The 21,348-nt window shown below is 35.2% G+C and overlaps 2 protein-coding genes across 2 annotated transcripts in view; both read left to right on the forward strand.

The window, feature by feature from the left end:
- Positions 1–1,068: 1,068 nt before the first annotated feature.
- On the forward strand, positions 1,069–14,591 carry LOC129273382 (aldo-keto reductase family 1 member B1-like). Its single transcript, XM_054910409.2, has 9 exons — positions 1,069–1,348; positions 5,526–5,693; positions 6,229–6,345; positions 7,275–7,352; positions 7,988–8,104; positions 8,547–8,653; positions 9,231–9,396; positions 9,843–9,925; positions 10,986–14,591. The coding sequence occupies exons 1-9, from the start codon at positions 1,274–1,276 to the stop codon at positions 11,032–11,034; spliced, it is 960 nt and encodes a 319-aa protein (XP_054766384.2). The 5' UTR covers positions 1,069–1,273; the 3' UTR covers positions 11,035–14,591.
- A 1,289-nt stretch (positions 14,592–15,880) lies between these two features.
- LOC129272851 (aqualysin-1-like) overlaps positions 15,881–21,348 on the forward strand; it is an 11,356-nt gene continuing 5,888 nt past the window's right edge. Inside the window, exons 1-3 of the mRNA XM_054909943.2 lie at positions 15,881–15,997; positions 16,673–16,813; positions 20,590–20,719. Of these exons, the coding sequence (XP_054765918.2) occupies positions 15,881–15,997; positions 16,673–16,813; positions 20,590–20,719 (388 nt within the window). The remainder of the gene's footprint in view (positions 15,998–16,672; positions 16,814–20,589; positions 20,720–21,348) is intronic.

Genomic DNA, 21,348 nt, shown 5'->3' on the forward strand with positions numbered 1-21,348 from the left:
ATACATTGTTTCTATTTCCTCTTGGGTGTGGAACCAAGACGGTCACCCCCCCCCCCACCTGTATGCCAGTGATTAAACGGGGGGCTTTATATAGCCATTTGAAGGTTATAAATGAAGAGCCCCTACTGCGTGGGGTCTGGGGCAAAGCCCGGTAGCTTATTTACATAAAATTTAGCAAGCTTGTAGCACAAAGTTGTATGCATGTCCATCTTTCTTCCCGCTCTTTAATTTCAATCATCGGCAGCCCGGTTGTTATTTTTGTTCTTGTCCCTTTTCTTTGTTTTCCAATTTAGTAGCTTTTGACTAATTCCATTCTACCTTCGTTTCCCGCTATTGTTTGCCAATTTGTCATCTTTTGATTTATTTCCCATCGTGCTATTGCATTACATAGGCCTATTTCGGAATGATACACTTTGTCAAATGTTCTTCTTTCGTACATACTCCCGCTTTCCTTCTTTTTCCATAAAAAAAAAGTTTTTTCGTCGTTTTCTTTTCGCTTTTCCCTTTCCCTTTCCTTTTCCTCCTTCCCCTTTCCCCTTTTCTCCCCCTTTCCCTTTCTTTCTCCCTCCTTTTTTTTCTTTTTCCCGTTTTTCTTTTATTTTCCCGGTGAAATCCGCCAGGGGGGGCAGCTTGCCCCCCCTGCCCCCCCCGCCTGTTACGCCACTGACTACACATATGCCCTTTACACAATAAAACATAACCACTGAGTTTCATAATTGCCAGGCACGGATCCATGCAGGGGATCCATGCACGTGCCCCCTGTGCCCCCCGCACAGGGGGCACGTGCCCCCCTTTTGAGAAGCAAAATTAAAATTTGTAATGTAAAAATGCCATTAAAACCGAGGTGTGCCCCTTCTTTTGAACTTGAAGACCTTTTTTTTCGGATACGAAATATCTTTAATTTGTGGTTGAAAACCTTTTTTTTTTGGCTTGTCAAAATTTTCCTCCGAAAAACTTATTCTACCGACATTCCTGAGAGAAAACAACAATGTCATCTTTGCCCCCTCCCCCAGAAGTAAAAAATCTGGTGCTCCCTTTGGTCTGCAGGGATTCAACTACCCCCCTCCCACACACACACGCACACCACCACCAGGCCAGCGCCATAGGCACAACACGATTACGCAAGATCAAATCGGCGCATGTGTGTGGCCGAATCTAGGCTAAGGGGCGTACCGTAATTTGTAGGAGGAATAGATACGAGAGCGGATCGGAGGCAGAAGAACATTCTTTTAAGTCCCGGAATATCGTGTTGATCTGGCTGTAATCGTTTGCAATGGCGTCAGCGAACAAATTTGTCTCCTTGTTCAACGGTAACAAGATGCCTATCCTGGGTCTCGGGACATGGCTGGTAAGTTAAAAAGTTAGCAAAGCATACATAAAAGAAGCCATTTCCATACCGGCACATGCGATTTTTTTGCACACATGTTATTATAAGCTCATCACAATTCTGTGACGCTGTAACTTATAATATTGCACTAGACCAAAAGCTTCTGTTATATTGGTTGTTCCGCTGAACTCCGTGTTGGCTCCACTCACCAATATTTTATAGAGACCTAGGCTAAGTCGACTCGATCTTTATGTGCAGGGACTTAATTGATATGTTTATGTATTAAAGGACAAGTCCACCCCAACAAAATGCGGATTTGAATAAAAAGATAAAAATCCAACAAGCAAAATGCTGAAAATTTCATCAAAATCGGATGTAAAAAAAAATAAGAAAGTTATGACATTTTAAAGTTTCGCATAATTTTGCGAAATAGTTATATGCACATCCCGGTCGGTATGCAAATGAGGGAATTGATGGCATCACTCACTATTTATTTTGTATTTCATTATATGAAATATGAAATATCTAATTTTCTCATTGTCCTGTGAAACAAAGTTTTTGCCCTGAACATGTGGAATTACCATTGTTTTTATGGTTCAGTCAATTTGGTCTTTATTGTCAATCTGTAAAAATTGAAATATTGTATACCGGTAATTCATCAATGAAAAGCAAAAGAAACAGTGAGTGAGGGACATCATTGATTCTCTCATTTGCATATGATTATGACAAAATTGTGCACATAAACTATTTTGTGAAAAATAAGCAAAATTTTAAAATGTCATAACTTTCTTATTTTACATCTGATTTTGATGAAATTTTCAGCGATTTGTTTGTTTGATTTTTCTCCATTTATTCAAATTTCTGAGGTGGACATGACCTTTAAGTTCGGATAAACCAGGGAAGTTTGAGGGTGGGAGTTGCGTGACAGCTGAAGTAAGTCACTGTTTTTTTCCTTTTAATTTTTTTTTTATCCTAATTTTAATAATTGCGCTTACCTAAAGCAGTAGAGGCGCCCGGCCAATATTGGAGACTGTCTCCAATGTGGGAGATTATCTCCAATACCAGAGACTTTTGTAAAGAATTTGGGTATCCAATTTCAGAGACAGTCTCCAGTTTTGGAGACCAATTTCCTTATGAATAAAAATGTGATAAGCAGATTCCTCATGAAAAATTACCCCCTTTCACCGTCTACTTTAAAAATTCACTGTCTACTTTTGTTTTGATAAGGATTTTTGTTGTCAATCACACACAAAACAAATGGGCTTCTGACCTCAGTGAGATAAAATTTTGGGTGGAAAAAGTCATGCTTTTGTTGGTGTTGTTTCTTTTGTCCTTTTGCAAAGCAAGTCTCCAATGTGGGAGATTGTCTCCCCTATTGGAGAGAGTCTCCTATATTGGCCGTGCGCCTCTACTGTTTAGAAAACAATGCAACATTAAAGAGGGTGTTGCAACACTATGATACTATTACTATTATGTCTTGTTCTAACTAGTAGGTTTATACAATACAATTATTACATTATTTTTGTCATTTTGCCTCCGACGAAGATTCTGCTAGGATCGAAAGCTTAGGCCCCCTTTTTTACTTTCTATTTCAATTAAGATTAGAATTTAAAAGTGTTCTTTGTGATTAGAGCCTGAAATAGCACTAAGAATGACTGCCTATATAAATATATTGAAACAAGGTGTTGCTTTTTTCACTTAAAGGTCAAGTCCACTCCAGAAAAATGTTGATTTGAATAAATAGAGAAAAATCAAACTAGCAAAACGCTTAAAATATCATCAAAATCGGATGTAAAATAAAAAAAGTTATGACTCTTTAAAGTTTTGCTTATTTTTCACGAAACAGTGATATGCACAACTCAAATGAGAAAGTTGATGATGTCCCTCACTCACTATTTCTTTTGTTTTTCATTGTTTGAATTATATAATATTTCAATTTTTATAGATTTGACAATAAGGACCAACTTGACTGAATCATACATGTTCAGGGAAGAATTAATCATTGTTTCACTTGACAAGGAGGAGAAAAATAGAATATTCCCTATTTCATATAATAAAACACAAAAGAAATAGTGAGTGGATGACGTCATCAGTCTCCTCATTTGCATACCCACCAGGATGTGCATATAACTATTTTGTGAAATTAAGCAAAACTTTAATATGTCATAACTTTTTTATTTTACATCCGATTTTGATGAAATTTTCAGTGTTATGTTTGTTGGATTTTTCTATTTTTATTCAAATCAACTTTTTGTTGGGGTGGACTTGTCCTTTAACAAATAAACAAGTTTGACCTTGATACCATTTTAATCTCTGTTAAAATCTACAAAGTTCAGTTCAATGTGGTAAACGGTGGGAAATGGTGGTGATTTTTTTACCTGATCTAAGAAAGCATGCATGCTTGCAAGCACTCAACCAGAGGACCAATTTTATAAGGTCCTCTCTGAGGGACCTGGTAAGGAAGATTAATGCCTTACCAAAGGGCACTAGTGAACCAAGTGGGAATCGAACCCGGGTCACCGGAATCTGGAACCCCTGCTCTACTGACTGATCTTTTGCCCATCCATGTTTAAAAAGTAAGAAAGTTACAGTTAAAATAATGCCTTCCTTGCTATTATCCCATGGAATTCAGGCACCTCCCGTCATTCTGTGTAAATAGTGAAGAGTGAACAGTCAACACAGGTTTTATTTTAAAAGAAATAACTTCAAGTTGCTGCTTTTGGCGAAATAGTACCAAGTAGAGTTGATTATGAAACAATTGTAGGGTGCACCCATAAGAGACATTTATCATTCACAATGCTACAATAAGTTGACTCACATTAACATGATTTTTTTGTTAAGAAAGCTTAGATTCGTGTACATACACAATGAGATGTAAACATCACTATTGTGTGTGTGGAGGGGGTGTGAGGGTGTGTGTACATGTACATTAGACTTTGTAATATTGTGTATTGTGAATGACAAAATATTGTAGACACACAATAAAATTAGAACGATTCAGAATGAAATTATGACTTGAGTTGAAGTTGGCTGTCCACCTTATGTTACTCTAGTCAAACAAACCAGGCAAAGAGTTAATGAAAAAAAAAAAAAAAGTTTAAAATGAAAATCCTGGGGCCCGTTTCTCAACACCTGGACAAGTTAGTCATAGCTTTATCGACCAACCACGGAGTTAGTTCCAATCTTACTAAACCTGTTTCTCGAAAGGCTTCCTAACTAGAATACATTGATATCAACACTATCGGTAAAAAGAGCAGACGAGACGTAGCCTTAGTCACAAAATGGCATAATTTTCAAAAAGAAAAATTATGACAAAATTGCAAATATTGTGATGAATTGGGAAATAAATCTTTTCAAAATAATAGCATATAGGTGAATTATGCATCATACATACTTAGACCATGAAGACTGGATTATTCAATTGCACAGAAAATTAAATTATGAATAATTCATTTCATGACTAAAAAATCACTTGTGAGATGGATATCCAATTTTGATAGTTTGCGAAAGTAAACCATAACGGTTTTCTTTGTAAAAATGATGATAATTATACGGTCTTTTACGATTCCAAGCATCATCAAAATATAGTTGAATTAAACATTTGTAATCATTGATACCAAAACATACGATATTTGACAAATTATATGCATAAATTAACTGTATAGGGGTCTGAAAACAACAGATACAAGTTCAGTTATGGATGGCCTGACGTGGTAGAATCTTTATCGATTAAATCATTTTACTATTTCAAAATGAATGGTTTTGTGGCGTTTTACCAACAGTTTCTATAGTTTCTTTGTATTACAATTATCATTGAATGCATTAACCCACTCGTTTTGTGATGTAATTTCAACCTCTATGATTGATTACGTAAGATTATAATTTTAAAATTTCTAGGCACTTTTGCATGTCATTGTCTACGCACGTGATACCACTACGTCATTAAGAAAGAAGTTATGACAGGTTCGGAGGTGTCATAAATATTTAGTGAGGTTGTTGTACCCGATCTTGGTAAAGTAGCTCACTATCTCCGATTTAGTCAAGAAGTTAGACTTATGACGGTGTTGAGAAACGGGCCCCTGCAGGTTAATTTCATTTAAAAATTTGTAATTTCTTATTGAATGTTGGTCTAAAGCTTATGCGAATTCCATTCTGACCCAGAGGATTTGTTTTTTTCTTTTCTTTCATTTGTCTGTAGTCTAAAGCAGGTGAAGTCCGAGAGGCAGTCAAGGTAGCAGTGGATTGTGGGTATCAACACATTGACTGTGCTCATGTCTATGGCAACGAGGCTGAGGTCGGAGAAGCGCTCAAAGAAAAATTTGATGCGAACATCATCAAGAGAGAAGATATCTTCATCACTAGTAAGGTAAACATTTATGATTTTATTATTATTGTGATTGTTATTATTGTTATTGTTATTATTATTATTATTAGTAGTAGTAGTAGTATCATTGTTATTATTACTATTTCATTGTTATTATCATTATTATTATTCTATTATTATTATTATCATTATATTTTGTTGTTATTATTACTGTAGATATTGTTTTTGCCATAAAAATATACAAATCATGCAATGTAAATACAATAATGCAATTTGAGTAAATATAAATAAGTAAAATAATAGAAAAGGTGAGAGTAAAAATTGGTTTACATGGGCCAGTGCTCACCCAAAGGCATGTAGACCCTCGCAAAAAGCCATTGAGAAAATATTACAAATTACCAGTATGTACAATTAATTATGGAACTCACAAGGCAAGTCTGTACACCAACGCATGGTAATAACGAAAAGTTTTAGTAGTATATAAAAATCTTTGTGAATTGGGTCATTTAGAAAAACTATGTAATTCATTGACTAATTATGGCTGTCTCTTCCGTTTTCATTTTTTTTAATCTCTCAGCTTTGGAACACTAAACATCATCCAGATGATGTTGAGGAGGCATGTGACCAAACTCTGAAGGACCTCCAACTAAGTTATGTAGATATGTACCTTATGCATTGGCCAATGGCATACAAGGTAGGTGATTTCTGTGAGAGCGAGAAGTATCTAGAGCTGGTGTGTAACTGGTAACAACTTAATTCAACCACTTGTTTAATTCTTAAGGGCAAAATAATCTATCTTCAGCTGCTCTGTTGCATTTGATGTCCATTGTTGGATTTTGTAATATGGGGAATATTTAAGTTTCTATAAAACTAGATATATATCCCACACCTGGAGCCTGTTGCATAAAACTTTTGCCATAAAAAACACTGTGTCAAATAAACAAAATTATGCCATTGAAAATTACACATTAAAAAATTCTGGTAAAAAAAATTCCAGAGTTTTTATGGCAAAATTTTTATGTTAAAATGTCAGTTAAAAAGTTCTTGTTAGTGGGGATCTGATTGATGATTGAGTGAAACTTCATACATCCAATTATTTTGCAACTCACTACTGGTAAAAGGCTGGCTTGTAATATTGCCTCCACTCCAGTCAGGAAACTTCCATTTCCATGATTAAACCCTATATCCTGATTATTTGTTTTCTAACTTTCAATGTGGAAAAGGAGTTAGTAGGTCTACAAAAATTAAATAAGGCCCGTAGTCCATAGTATATTGCTGAAACTATGCGTAGCCATGAATATTCAAAACCAAACCTTAATTGCATTGTTTGAATTGGTCAAATTCATACCCTCTGATCTGTTCACATACTTTCACATAACTTTCTCTATTGGATTCAAGAATAGAAATCACATGTCTGATTATATCGCTAGAAAATGCCTTTTAAGATCTAGCAACAAAAACATTTATAGACATGCGATCACCCTAGAGCCTATGGTCTTTTTCTTTACCTTCTTTAAAACTACTGTTTTTACTAACAGTAAGTACGCAAGATTCTTAGTATGTGAAATATATTGGAAATGAAGTGCTCATACTTTGTATCTGTTTTCACTTTTATGTTTGCAGAGAGGCTCAAACAACTTTCCAAAAGATGAGAATGGCAAATTCATTCCTGAAGATGTAGACTATGTGGATACATTTCTTGTAAGTAAGAAGAGTAAGGCAGTGATGATGATGATAATGAATATGATGATGATGATGGTGGTGGTGGTGGTGAGGAGGAGGAGGATGATGATGATGATGATGATGAGGAGGAGGAGGATGATGATGAGGAGGAGGATGATGATGATGATGGTGGTGGTGGTGGTTATGATAAACAAAAGAAGGATGGTAGCACTAATAAAAACATTGTCACCATCTCCATCGTCATAATCAACTTGATCACGATAATCATTACGACCATCTTCCTCCTCTCCACCTCATAAAGGTTGGTTATTGTATTTTTTCCTGGCATTAAAAGATATAATAATTAAATGAATGCAGTACATCAGAAAAAAATAACAATAGAGTATCAGATAGAAAAAAAATAGATGTAGAGTGATTTGAGAGGTCAGCAACCTTCCTTGAGTTGCTCCTTTACTATATATCCAATTCAATATCGACTCCAAGACCACACATAGACCAGACCAAAATATGAAGCTTATTTTATCATTTAAATCCCTGGTTGTCAATGCATTCATTTCTCCTCATGCCTATGAATATTGCAATATCTAATAAGAATTTGGCTTGTAAAATATTATTTTGAACCATCATCTTCCATGTAGTTTCTCTATTTGTAGGCGATGGAGAATCTAGTGAAAAACGGCAAATGCAAAGCAATAGGTCTGTCCAACTTTAGCTTGAAGATGATGAAACGTGTTATGGAGAAAGCTACTATTCAAGTAGCTAATCTACAGGTACATGAACAATACTGGTTTTTAACTCTCTCCCCCCCCCCCCCCTCTCTACCTCATAGTCTAAACAAAATTTTACAGGGCACTGCCTGAAGAGAAATAGGAAGTAAGACATATATTTTACTTGTTTTAAGATATCAACATGTCCAGAAATAACTCTTCAAAATCTAGCCCGCTTTGCTTTACTTTGTCCCTTCCACTCTCTCTCTCTCTTTCTCTATCTATCTTATGCTTCCTGCACATTTGTTTGATTAGCCTGACTGCCACCTCAGGCATCCAGATATAGTGACAGTCAATTGAGTTTCAGTTTTAAGTGAAGGGGTTTTGTTATATGGATTGTATTTATGTATTAAAATTAAATTCAGAAATTAGAATTCAGAAATATCTTGATGCATCAAGAGGAAAAATGAAAGATTTTTTTTCATGAAATGTAATTTATCACTAGGTTGAGATGCATCCACTGCTCAATCAATCCAAGCTGATAGAGTATTGCAAAGAAAACAACATAACAATAACAGCTTATAGTCCCCTCGGTGCGCCCCATAGACCATGGTAAGTATAAAAGTAGCTTCTTTTGATATGATTAATACATTATTCATCAGCCAATATTTGGAATGTTTTTAGAGATGCTGTATTCAGGATTAGGCCTATGTATGGTTTGCAATTTGCATGTGCAATAATGGCCAAATTATACAGTTGTGATCTGTTCAGTCCTATATTCATTTCAGGAGTACCAATAATCGTTGTGTGGAACAGTGTCTGTACACTCTAATCTTTTTTACCATTGATATTTCATGTACAGTCCTTTAATCCAAATATAATTCATATTGTTTTTTTCTCCATAATTTGAATTCTGACCTCTCTATCTCCAACAGCCAAACAAAAAAAACACCTTAATTTCATATGTTTGTGAAATTCAAAGTAACAAATGACAAAATTGTAGAAATATTGAAGAAAAAAATCAGCTTTTGTTGGTGTTTTTGCAACTGTTCCATTTTTGTTGTTGGGGGGGGGGGTACATTTATTGTCCTCTTGGGTACTTGAGACTTACATACATGTATAGAGCTCCTCATCTAACCTTTTTTGTATATAAGAATCATTTGGTAATGTTTTATTTCACATTTTGTAGGATAAAGGATGATGATCCAAAGCTAATGGAGGATCCTATTGTTACTGGCATCGCTGCAAAGAAGGGCAAGAGCCCCGCCCAAATTCTAATCAGATTTGCTCTGGATAGAGGGGTGATCTGCATTCCAAAGAGTGTCACTCCTAGTCGTATACAGGCCAACTTTGAGGTGAGTAGAAACTCTTTCTGTACAACCTTTATCCCTAATAGAGCTAGATTAATTGAAACCATCTCACATCTGGGAAGGAGGGGGGCAGAGTGCACCCCCTCCCCCACTCCCAACAGAGCTAAATGTCTTCTTTCATGATAATGCCATTTTAATGTCAAAATATTCATATTTCATTGTCATGTCATGAGGATATAGTCTCTCTCAGAAAATCTTTTGTTACTTCTCTGAGTTATACATGATGAGAAAGTTGATTCATGACAAATAAATGTGCATTAAAATCGGAAGTCTTATCTTGATATTAGATTGATAATGATACCTTAATTGAAATGTACTTTTAAAACAGTCATGATTTTTTTATATATGATTAGCAAAATTTAGGGTTTGTAACATTATTTCTTAGAGATATTCTTTCACTTTTCCCACTGTCTCTTGACTTTTTGAACTAGGCACTAAACTTTGAGCTAGATCCTGAGGATCTTAAGAAACTTATGTCGATGCATAATGGATACCGTGGCTGTCTACTTGAATGGTGAGTTATCTATAAACATAATACTTTTTGACTGACTTTACGTACCACTGGTGACCCATATTTGTGCTATATTCCGATGTAGCTGACTTAATACCTAAGAAAATGTTCCAGCCGTGTGTGAAGTTGAGAGTAACTTTACAAATAGCCTTACCAAACGCCCACCGAGTGCCTACATAATATAACTATTTTCATTTGCATGCCCTGATATATTGGCCAAAAAGTTGTAACAGCCTTGTTTATTTGAGTATATTTTTTAACCTTTTTTATTGATTAATTATGCAAATAAGCATGTCAATTTGGTGGGTTTTTTTCTGTATGTTTTTGCCTTTAACTCACTTTATATAGCTAGTAGAATGCTAATTTTTGGTGAAAATATCAATTTTCACATTTCTAAGAAATATCTACAAAAAGATTGCCAAAACATTATTGATTTCCTGTGTATTTTATTGTTCTTTTTTATTCTTATGTATTTTCTTTTTTTTATTGTTTCTCGATGAACTTTTTCCTGGACCCTTTTGCAATAAATAGCATAAAATACTTCAATTTAAACCAACAAAAGTAAATATAATCATTTTTTGATTTTTGGTTTAAAACACCATTTGCATAGACTTTGTACACATAATCACGTTTTTGAGCGATTTGGGGTCTGACATGCGCTCACAAAATAATTTTGGAAATGTGTACATGGCCATCACAAATTTGGTATCAAAAGATGCGCAGGACTTGAAAGTAAAAGTTTGTTGATGGGGGTCAAATTGAACCCCCCCCCCCCAATTAAATAAGGGTTAATTACATATATTTGCCACATTTTTTTGTTATTTACAAGCTCAAACACTGCTCAATCTTTTTTCCAGTGTTAGATGCTGCAGATAAATGCACTGGTTGCGTGTGTATGTGTGGGGATTTTCACATACTGTTAGTTTGTATAAAGTTTTGTTCTTGTAGTGCAGGTGCACTTTATATACATGTGTAACCTCAAACAATTTTTAGGTCTAAGCTAAACTGTCATAAATTTTATTTCTGTCTTTGTTTTGTTTTCTAATCTCTTGTATATTCTCAGGGTGGATCATCCAAACCATCCATTCTCAGGAAAGGAGAAGGACGAATGACGATTGTGAAACGCAGCTGAAGATGAAATGTAATTTCATCTTTATTAGTTTAGTTAAAAGTGTTGATTCTGAATCATGTTTTATTCTAAATCACATTTGTCAGCTTTAAATTTTATTTGATCTCATTTTATTCTAGATTGTGTTTGTGATATTTATTTGATTCCAGTCTGAGATTTCGAGGGTATAATTCTCTCTGGTATTTTCTTTACTGAATTTGATGTGTTTGTTTGATTGATCAATTGCAGCTGGTTATTTTTATTGCATGGGGAGGGGCCCTATATCACCAAAGAAAAATCAAAATCATATACATCTATAAAGCCATTCAATACGATGTTCCAATGTGATATGCAGTATTATATGCAGAAGATTGGGATGGTACCAGTACTTCATTATTGAAATGATAGGAAACATTTCCTTAATTGCTGTTAAGTTATCTTTTTGTTCATTTAAGATTTTACCCATTATTTCCTCATGTTTTGCTTGAAAAGCTGATTTAGCCTTTGATTTCTTGCCATGTTTATTGGGCAGTCTTTAATAGACACACAATCTAGTTTGATAAAATAAGTCTGTAATATGAATCTGAATTTTTTGTTTATTTCATTTCTGTAACAATTTTCAATATACAAATCAGAAGTAGAGAAATAAAAAATGATAACCAAAAACAAGAAAAAGAATGATCTTTTAAATATGAAATATAGAGGAGCACTATTCTTACATTTGAATTTGTACAGATGAGGAGATACTATTTTTGCATTTTAACTCTATCATAACTGGTATTTTGTATATTTTATGTTATACTGTGAATTAACCATTAGAATATGCATTACATACTGGGCACAGGTAAGAATGTATTCTTAAGCCCAGCACTCACTATGTGACACGATTGCAACAAAATCACAGAGTGTGTACTGTACCAACCTACAACGCACTGCAACTGCAACCCGCTTTGTTGCAGTAGGATCGCAGACCAAATCTCGGACATATGACATGTCAAATCTGTCCATGATTTTCTGCGACTTTGCTAATTTAAGCCAATCATATTTGTCCTAGAAAAGGATGTCATGGCCAATTTGCGGCGCTTCTGAATTGCAGACAGCCTAAGCGCAAAAGAAGAGGCGCCATGAGATGCAGCGCGCCGCAGAGCTGTTGCAATGTGTGCGCTGGCCTCTGATGTGATTGCACTTAGATGTGATTGACAACTTGTTGCAGGCGGATCCTAGTGCAGTTGCATCATGTAGTGTGCGCTGGGCTTTAGTCACTAGCTTTTGCTTTACTGCCTTTTAAGTGGTTTCCATTACTTCACTATTGACCCACCAAAATGCCTAGAATTTTATCATAAGGTATGATGGAAATTACATTAAATATTTATCCATTCATTTAAGTCTTACAAATGTGCAGTTACTAATTAAGATTATTGCGTATTACAAATCTTACGCGTGGGAGAGTAGGCGCAGTGTCCATAGGAACTATAAAATTCAATTTTACAAGAGAAAAGGAATAAAAAAGGGTAGAAAATTCATAGAATTTATCAAAATTATGTTGACCAGTCCGGAACCTCACTGCAAAATAGCTGTTCATAACCTGAAATTAAATAGGAAACAGCTTTAGAACAGATATCCTTCATCAGTCGCCGAATGATGTGCCGGAGCAAGACAATCAACCAGCATGATGACATCATAGAACTGGCTTGGAAGTGCCAAAATATTTTGCCAGCGCGACAAGAATCATCCGTAAAATCAGTGTATGGCAGATGGTTGGTCCTAACAAATGGGTGCAAATGATCAAATTTAAAATCGTCGATTGTCAATATCTATGTGCATAGAATCTTAGTCGTCGATCCAAATATGGGATTCTGACCTGCACAAATGAGTCAAAAATGAGGTAAAACTGATAATATTTTCGCAGATATGATGCTTAGAAAATTAGGTGGTCGATAAGGGGTAGATCCAACCATACAGTATGCTCATATGTTGTGTATCGCAATTTCCATTAAGCAATTGTTACTCATTCATGGTGAATGATCAGATGATATTTATTTTTGAATACAGAGGTGAAATCTGTGTGCGATTAACAAACATGAAAAACATTTTTTAAATTGTAACTCTATCAGCAGCTTCCTTCATAGTCTGCAAAGTTATCATGTCACATAAAAATGGAACACTTTGATTCTAGATATGAATCAATTTTCAAATGGATCACGTTTTCACAAAACTCAATCTTTAAACTCCTATTATTTTAGCCATTTCTGAACCTATCATGCTCAATTAAGCACCATCTGTGTTTAAGATTGATAATATAACATCGTAGTATGTAAATGAAGATATTTTCAGCTTGCAAACCCCTGCTTTTTCTCTTCTGATACCAATGTGTATATTTATCTTCATAGTTGCCTTTGTGGGGTTGGTTACCAGAGGTTTTGATGAAAAGAGTCTTATGTACCTTTCTACTATAAACATCTAGGAGTAAGCCAATGTATTATCCTTTTCTTTTCCTTCTGCAGAAAATATGAATTGAGGATGATCCTCATTCTATTGTTGTAACACTCTCTAGAAACATTTTGATTCCATTTATTGCTGTAGTTAAAAAAAAAAGTTACAATTTAGCAAGTAATTTTTTACCAGTTTTCTGGTTATTCAAACATAGTACTGAATGCCAGATATATATGTTTCATTTGCCCTGTTCATATAAATCCTGCAACATTTTAGTTATATCACCAACACACATTGGTAAGCACTTTCCAAAACCCATGTTCATGTATGCCTCAGAATTCTTTAATGTTGATGGAATATTTGAAGTATTTTGACGGAGTCATATAAGAAGAGGGGATAGGCATAATACTGTAATCTACTTATCCACAGAGTCAAATCTTGTTCCAAAAGTATTTATGTAGTCAAAAGGATCACCTCTTACAAAAAAGCTACAACATTGCAGTAATTCATTTGTTTTCTTAACAAGAAAAACAATCGCGGATGCAGGTCATCTTTTGATCTTTGAATGTTTATAAATGGTATTTATGTAAATTAGATATACTAGTAATTCAAATTTATATAATTTTAAAGATGACATGAACTATTTATCATTAAAGTATGTATGCTTCTGTGCTGCATTAGCTCCTGATGTGCTATGGGGTCTGATGGAAAAAAATATATATACAAAAGAAGGTTCCTTATATCAAACCGTAAGCAAGTATAGGGGACAGTATTATGTGAAATTGTTAAATCATCTAGAACGATACCGTAACTATTTCTATATGTTAAATGTGCATTAAATGTTAACAATTAATTTCAGCTTTCTTTTGTACTAACTAACCAACGATTGTGATGATAAAAGCATTGATAATCACAATAATAGGCCATAGTATAATTTTCTTCATGATATCAGAAATTCTCGGGATGAATAAATAAGGATTTTTCAATGATTTTGTTATTGCACTGTTTCCCTATTGATATTCATCTGGTGTGTGGTTTGAAAACACTGTCATCTTTTATAGAAATAATTTGATTGAGAGTTTTTGTGATTTGAATAAAATTGTATAAATCTGCTTATTAATTGATAAAGCACATTTTTGATTGGTGTATTTTGTGTAGTTAGTTCAAATTTCTTTTTTTATGGGGGGGGGGGGGGTAATGTTGTTATTGATGGTGGTGGTGATGTTGTGCTTTATGTTAGAAGGATGTTGGTGATAGGCATTGTGATGATGGAAATGAAGGAGGAGGAAGAAGGGAAGAATGAGGTGACGAAAGAGAAAGAAGGAGGAGGAAGAAGAATAAAGAGGGAAAGGAAGAAGGGGTAAAGAAAGGGGAGGAGAAAGAAGAAAAAAGAAGGGGTGAAGAAAGGGAAGTTGGGAGAGAAAGGAGGAGGAATAAGAACGAAGAGGTAAGAGAGAGAGAAGAGAAAAAGATGGGATACCTAGTTCCATGATAAATGATAGTTAGGCAGATGCCTAATAATACAATGGGGTATCGGCTAAATGCTCCTTAATATAAGAAAAATCGGCTATCTTACGAATTATTATATCCATTGTGAATCTACGACGAATCATGTTCGCTATAGTGTTTCGATTGATCTTAAGATTGGTTAATATATCTTAAATAGGAATAATTGTGAAAGTCATTGCTGAAACTACAATCTAACAGGCAATAATGTATTTCAGACTATCCTTTTACAGCGAACCGATAACATTACCTCGGTTTCTCTATCTTTATCAATATCAATTATTCAATTTCATTTAAACTCTTACTATATAAGTATTTAAACAAAATCATGGATTTATTTCCATTAGAAGGGATGGAGTTGGGGGATGCCAGTGTGTTTGATTGTGGACAAGGCTACCTTAAAAAATCACCTAAAGGCGACCTGATTTTCTTTACTGAATTATACTGATACGGCACAGACCTTTCATTTTGATACTTTTTTCATTTTCCCACATTTTCCTTTTCCTCTCCTTTTTTCTTGTTTTTCCATTAAATAAAAAAAATCATATACCCGGATGCCCCCTCTTCCCCATGTGACACCGCACCTGAATAAAGTACTGTTACCCACCCCCCCCCCCTCAAAAAAGGGAATAACTAAAATACCACTTTCATAATGGTGAGTGCTTACTTTTTGCGGTTGCTTCTCATGATTTTTAATCTATTTGCTGATCATGCGATTATCTGTACTTCAGTAAAATCCAAATATATCAAAACAATTACATGTACCAGGAAAATAGCAAACGACAAAAGCATTTGCTTGAAAGCTCAAACACTCACATGGGACCATAGCAGACGACTGTTGAGGCAAGTCTGACAGGTAGCTCGGCAATTTTTTTTTTAGCACAACGGTGAAAATAAAGCAGGCTGGGAAAATGAAGCAGATTTTCATGATTTTGACAGCTTTTGTGGCATTTTCGACGGCTAAAAAGAATGCGACATTTTACGAGGTGGAAGAACCGATTCAAGATCGCTATATAGTCGTTATGCAGGTAAGAGGATATTGTCTATATTGTATTTCGACCATCATTAATTTTTAACAAAAATCGGGATAATCATTTTCTATCTTATAACGAATGCTTAAAATTCAGTAACCATCAAGTTCTCCCCCTTAGATTTTTATTTTTTAATCGGGGAGATTATTTCAAGTACATGAAGTATATGAGGGGTGGGTGCAGAATAGTATCATTTTGATTTTGTGTATGATGTGTAAATGTATATAGGGCCGCGGGGTCTGAGGTAGCTTCAGCCCCCACCTATTCAGAGAACATAAAGCAATCTCGTGATTTTGTTATGTCCCCCCCCCCCCAATTTCAGAAACGTCCCGCTGCCCTTACGTTAGCTGGTATGATTCTATGTCCGTCAACGTCCCCACCATTCTTATAAAATTAAACATTTGTAATAACTATATAGAACTACATAGTACACATATAAGAACAGAGAAAACAATCTCACTACTCGAATATGTTGGTTATATAATTATTTCTTCAAACGTTATTATTTAACGCAGAATCTGCTTTAACTTCCACAGAACTTGTAATTTAGACAAAGTTATTTCAACTTCAGTGAAAAAATCAGTAGTGCTTCACGTATAATCATTTAGACTATTCTTTCCGCATCACAATAATCACATAAGTAATTGATGATATTTGTTTGTCTATATATAGCCTGGATATGACATGTCCCCAATCAAGAAACTTATCCTTGGGGATCGTTCTGGTATCTTCACCGATGCAGCTATCAAACACACCTACTTTAAGACCATTCGAGGATTCTCAGTTAAACTGCCGAAAAGAGGACTTGAAAAGGTGAATTTAGGGGATTAGATAGGGTGTTTATAATGATGATGGAAATGCTGATCTGCACCCGACCATAGCATCATGGAACTCTCATTCTTTTGCTGTTTACCCTTGATGATGATGATGACGATGATGTTGATACAGATGATGATGGTCGGTGGTGGTGGTGGTGGTAGTGATGATGATGATGATGATGATGATAATGATGATGATGATAATGGTCGGTGGTGGTCAGGTGGTGGTGGCTGTGGTGCTGGTGGTGGTATATGTATCTGATAATTTTGTATGGTCATTGTTGAGATATCTTCGTTGATATTTTATAAAACTCAACTACTATCACTCTAGGGCCATTCAAAGCTTCTGGGAGTAGCTGGAAAGGTACATTTATGGGAAGTCGTGTGCATGTAATTGTAGTTTATCAATAATAGCTGATAGCGCTAATAGACACCTCCATTGAGTGCTATAACAGATTATCATCATTATCATTACCCCATTACATTCACAGTTTGAAACTGTGCCAGGCTATGTTGATGGGGGTGGGGCGGGGCGGCAGACGACCTAGATAATTATGACATCCTATATTTTTCAATTGAATTATATGGGCCTATAATTATAGGGGAAATACAAGTATGACCGAAGACCTCTCCTCAATATTCATAGTAATCGTATAATTTTTCATTCTTTTTTTAAAAACACTTTCTTACCTTTTCTCCTCTTTATTACCTACTTAATTGAAAATTCATGAGGGGCGTTAATTCGCCCTGCCCGCCCGCCTGTGTACAACGCTGGTATAAGAGCAAAACACAGTAGGACTATAGTACACATTATTAAAAAAATACAGAATCATCCTGTATATTTATGATCGACAATTTTCTAACAGTTACAACGCAGGCTATTTCATTATAGGGGCCGCGGAACGGTTTTGAAGGGGGGTGGCTGAGCCAAAAGTGGGGAGGGAGCTGACCATACGAAAAAAAAACACAACTGCTAGATGGTAATTTTTACGTTTTTGTACATGGTTTTGGAAAAAAGTTTGAGACAGGGGCTGATCGAGCCCACGTACCCATGTAGATATAGATGATGTTGATGTTGCTTGGGATGTATGGTTGACTTTTTTCAATGATGTAATCAACAGGCACATTCCCTTTTGTAAAAAGCGGATAAGAAAAAAAGCTTGTCCTTGGATATCTGACGAGGTCGTCAAGCTAATGAAGGAACGTGATAAGGTTCTAAAAACAGCTAAAGTTAACAAAAATAACGATATTTGGGACACATACAAATTTCTGAAAAATAAAGTTATTCATCTCATGAGAAAAAGTAAAAAAGAATATAATGCTAACCAGATTTCACAAAATCAAAACAATAGTAAGAAAATGTGGAGATGTTTGAGAGAACTTGTGCCCAAGTCATTACCTATTTCTCCCAACACCATAAACGTAGATGGAACAGATGTGTCGGGCAATGCAAATATTGCTGAAGCATTTAATGAATTTTTCATTTCAAATGCTACTAATATTACTAAGGACCTGCAAAGGGATACGTCTCAACAGAGAGTTCAAGTAGAAGATGATACAAATGTTGGTTCAATTCACTCTCAATTTGAGCTAGAGTTGATTACTAGAGATTTTGTTTTGAAACAGATTGATAATCTGAGTATAGATAAATCAACTGGGGAAGATCATGTCAGCTGCAAACTTTTAAAGATGACAAAAAATGTTATCGCAGAGTCCCTTTGTGATATTATTAACAAATTCCTTACTACTGGAGTTGTTCCTCGTGAATGGAAAAAGGCTCGGGTTGTACCAATATTTAAATCTGGTGATATGTCTTCGTTGAATAATTACCGCCCAATTTCTATATTACCAATCGTGAGTTAAATTTTAGAAAGGGCTATTCACCAACAGCTAAGTGAATTCTTGGACGTGAATGATTTATTACACCCAAATCAATCTGGTTTTCGGCCTATGCATTCAACAACTACTGCCCTTGCAAAACTTGTAAATCAGTGGTCGTTAAACATTGATAACAATTTAATTTCTGGAGTTGCGTTCATAGATCTTCGGAAGGCCTTTGATACCGTGGACCATGAGCTGCTTTTAAAGAAATTAACTTGCATTGGTTGTAGTAAGAGGACTATCACTTGGTTCAAATCATATTTATTTGATCGACAACAAGTGACACAATTCAAAGGAGCCAAATCGCACCCTTCAATCGTCAAATTAGGCGTGCCACAAGGGTCAATTCTAGGTCCCCTTTTATTTTCAATATATGTTAATAGTTTACCTGAATGTATTCATGAAGGTATTATAGATATGTACGCTGACGACACGACACTTACCGTCAGTGCGAATGATGCGACAGTTTTGGAAGAAAAATTAACTGTTGCATTAAACAAGGTCATGGCATGGATTAAAGATAATCAGCTCGTCCTCAACACTGAAAAAACTTGTGTCATGATAATAGGTTCTCGTGCTAATCTCAGGAAAATACACTCTTAAAAATGTTGGGCAACATACGGTCCACACAACAATTGGTTAAAACTTTATCCAATTCTGGGTAGTTTTACACCAATAATGTGTGCTTTGGGTGAAAACTACACATTATTGGTGTAAAACTACCCAGAATTGGATAAAGTTTTAACCAATTGTTGTGTGGACCGTATGTTGCCCAACATTTTTAAGAGTGTAGATTCTTTCACGATTTCGTTAAACGGTGATTTGATAAATAGAGTTCAATTCACCAAATGCTTAGGAGTTTTGATAGATGAAGAACTGAAATGGTCAAAACAAATTGAAAATGTATGTAAACTTACTCAGAAAAGCATTGGCATAATAAAGAGAGCGAAAAGTTCTTTGCCTGTGCAGTCCTTAAAGTTGCTTTATAACAGTTTAGTGTTGCCAATATTTGATTACTGTTCTGCTGTATGGTCGAATAGATTTCAATCCCATACAATTAAGCTGCAAAAAATTCAGAAGAGGGCTGCAAGAATTATATTGAACAAGACATACGACACACCGTCGGCTGATTTGTTCACAAGTCTTAAATGGATGACACTAGACAAACGATTTGAGCTCAGTCGCGTTTTGATGATATTTAAATGTGTTCATAATTTAGCACCTTCTTACCTTCAGGTAAACTTAACCAATCCAAATGATGTACATGAACATCATACCAGACAGAGAGACAGTGGATATTTACGCGTGCCCAAGTTTCGCACTGATTGTTATAAGTGTAGTCCAATCGTATCTTCAATATTTGAATGGCATAAGCTTGATAATTCAATTAGAACAGCTCCTTCTGTCATTTCATTTAAGAGAATGTTTAAAAGAACTTGTAATTTATAAATAACTTGCGGAACATCCACTGTTGTGCTTATTTTGTGTTAGCATGACCTTGATGATTTGGTGTATATTATCAGTATTTTCAAGATGTCCTTCTTAATTAATTTGATTTATTGATATTTTATTATACGTCAAACGAGTGCCCGTCTGCGTTTTGTTTGCTGCTAAGTTTGTTAATGTTTCGTTTTACATTCAAATCCTAATGTGAATCTTAATGCTGTAACATTCTGTACATACGTTATGCATTTTGTAAATATGTTTATTGTTATTCAGGGCCCCATGGAAGACCACTACTTATTGGTGAATGGGCTACCCTGTCAAAATATCAGAAATAAATAAATAAATAAAATAAAGTACCCTGCCCCAGATTCCAGCGGCCTCTGTATTAATTATTATAAATTGTCACTAAAATAATTTTCTCGATGTCTTTTTCCTCCTTTTCAGCTGCTAGCTAGAGAGGAGATCAAGTACATTGTCCAGGATAGTGTTGTCCGAATGTCCTCAGTATCCTCATGGGGCTTGGACCGTGTAGATCAGAAGGACCTTCCTCTTGACGGAAAAGCAGATTACACAGGTATTACCTATAATTCCACGGGCGTCGGCATTCCCCGTACACTCATGATGCACTGTATCTTTTGAAGTGAATGTAATGTAAAAATTACTTTTCCGAAATGCACTAAATTCACCTTTTTGTCCTTGAGAGGAAATACTTTCAAATTTTTAATTATATCTATGGAAAATTAATAGGCATATGTACATTTTTAAATAATTATTTTCAGATAGGAAACAAATATATAATGTACTGATGTAAATCATGTTAGATCGGGGGCGGCGAAACGTATTTTCGTTGGGGGGGGGGGGGCAAAGCCAAAGAAGGGCACTCAGATCGTCAGATGTCAAAATTGGCATTTTGGTGCAAACAGTTATTCTTACAATAAGATTATCAGTAGTTGTGTGCTTTGCAGTAATCAAGTTGAGCAAAGCATTTTGAAGTGATTTCTGTATGATGAAATTGACATTTAGGCTTTATTTTCGGCGAGCGAGCAGTTTGTTAAAAAAAATATATATATATATCACACCTGAAGTTATGAAACTCACTTTTTGGTCAATTATAGTGTTAATTATTGAAGAGCATCCTCGCGAAATGTTGCGAGCGCGAATCACAAGCTCAAACTTTTGGACATTCCATTTAATAAGACATGA

The sequence above is a fragment of the Lytechinus pictus genome, chromosome 12, assembly GCF_037042905.1.
Source record: "Lytechinus pictus isolate F3 Inbred chromosome 12, Lp3.0, whole genome shotgun sequence".
Lineage (NCBI taxonomy): Eukaryota > Metazoa > Echinodermata > Echinoidea > Temnopleuroida > Toxopneustidae > Lytechinus > Lytechinus pictus.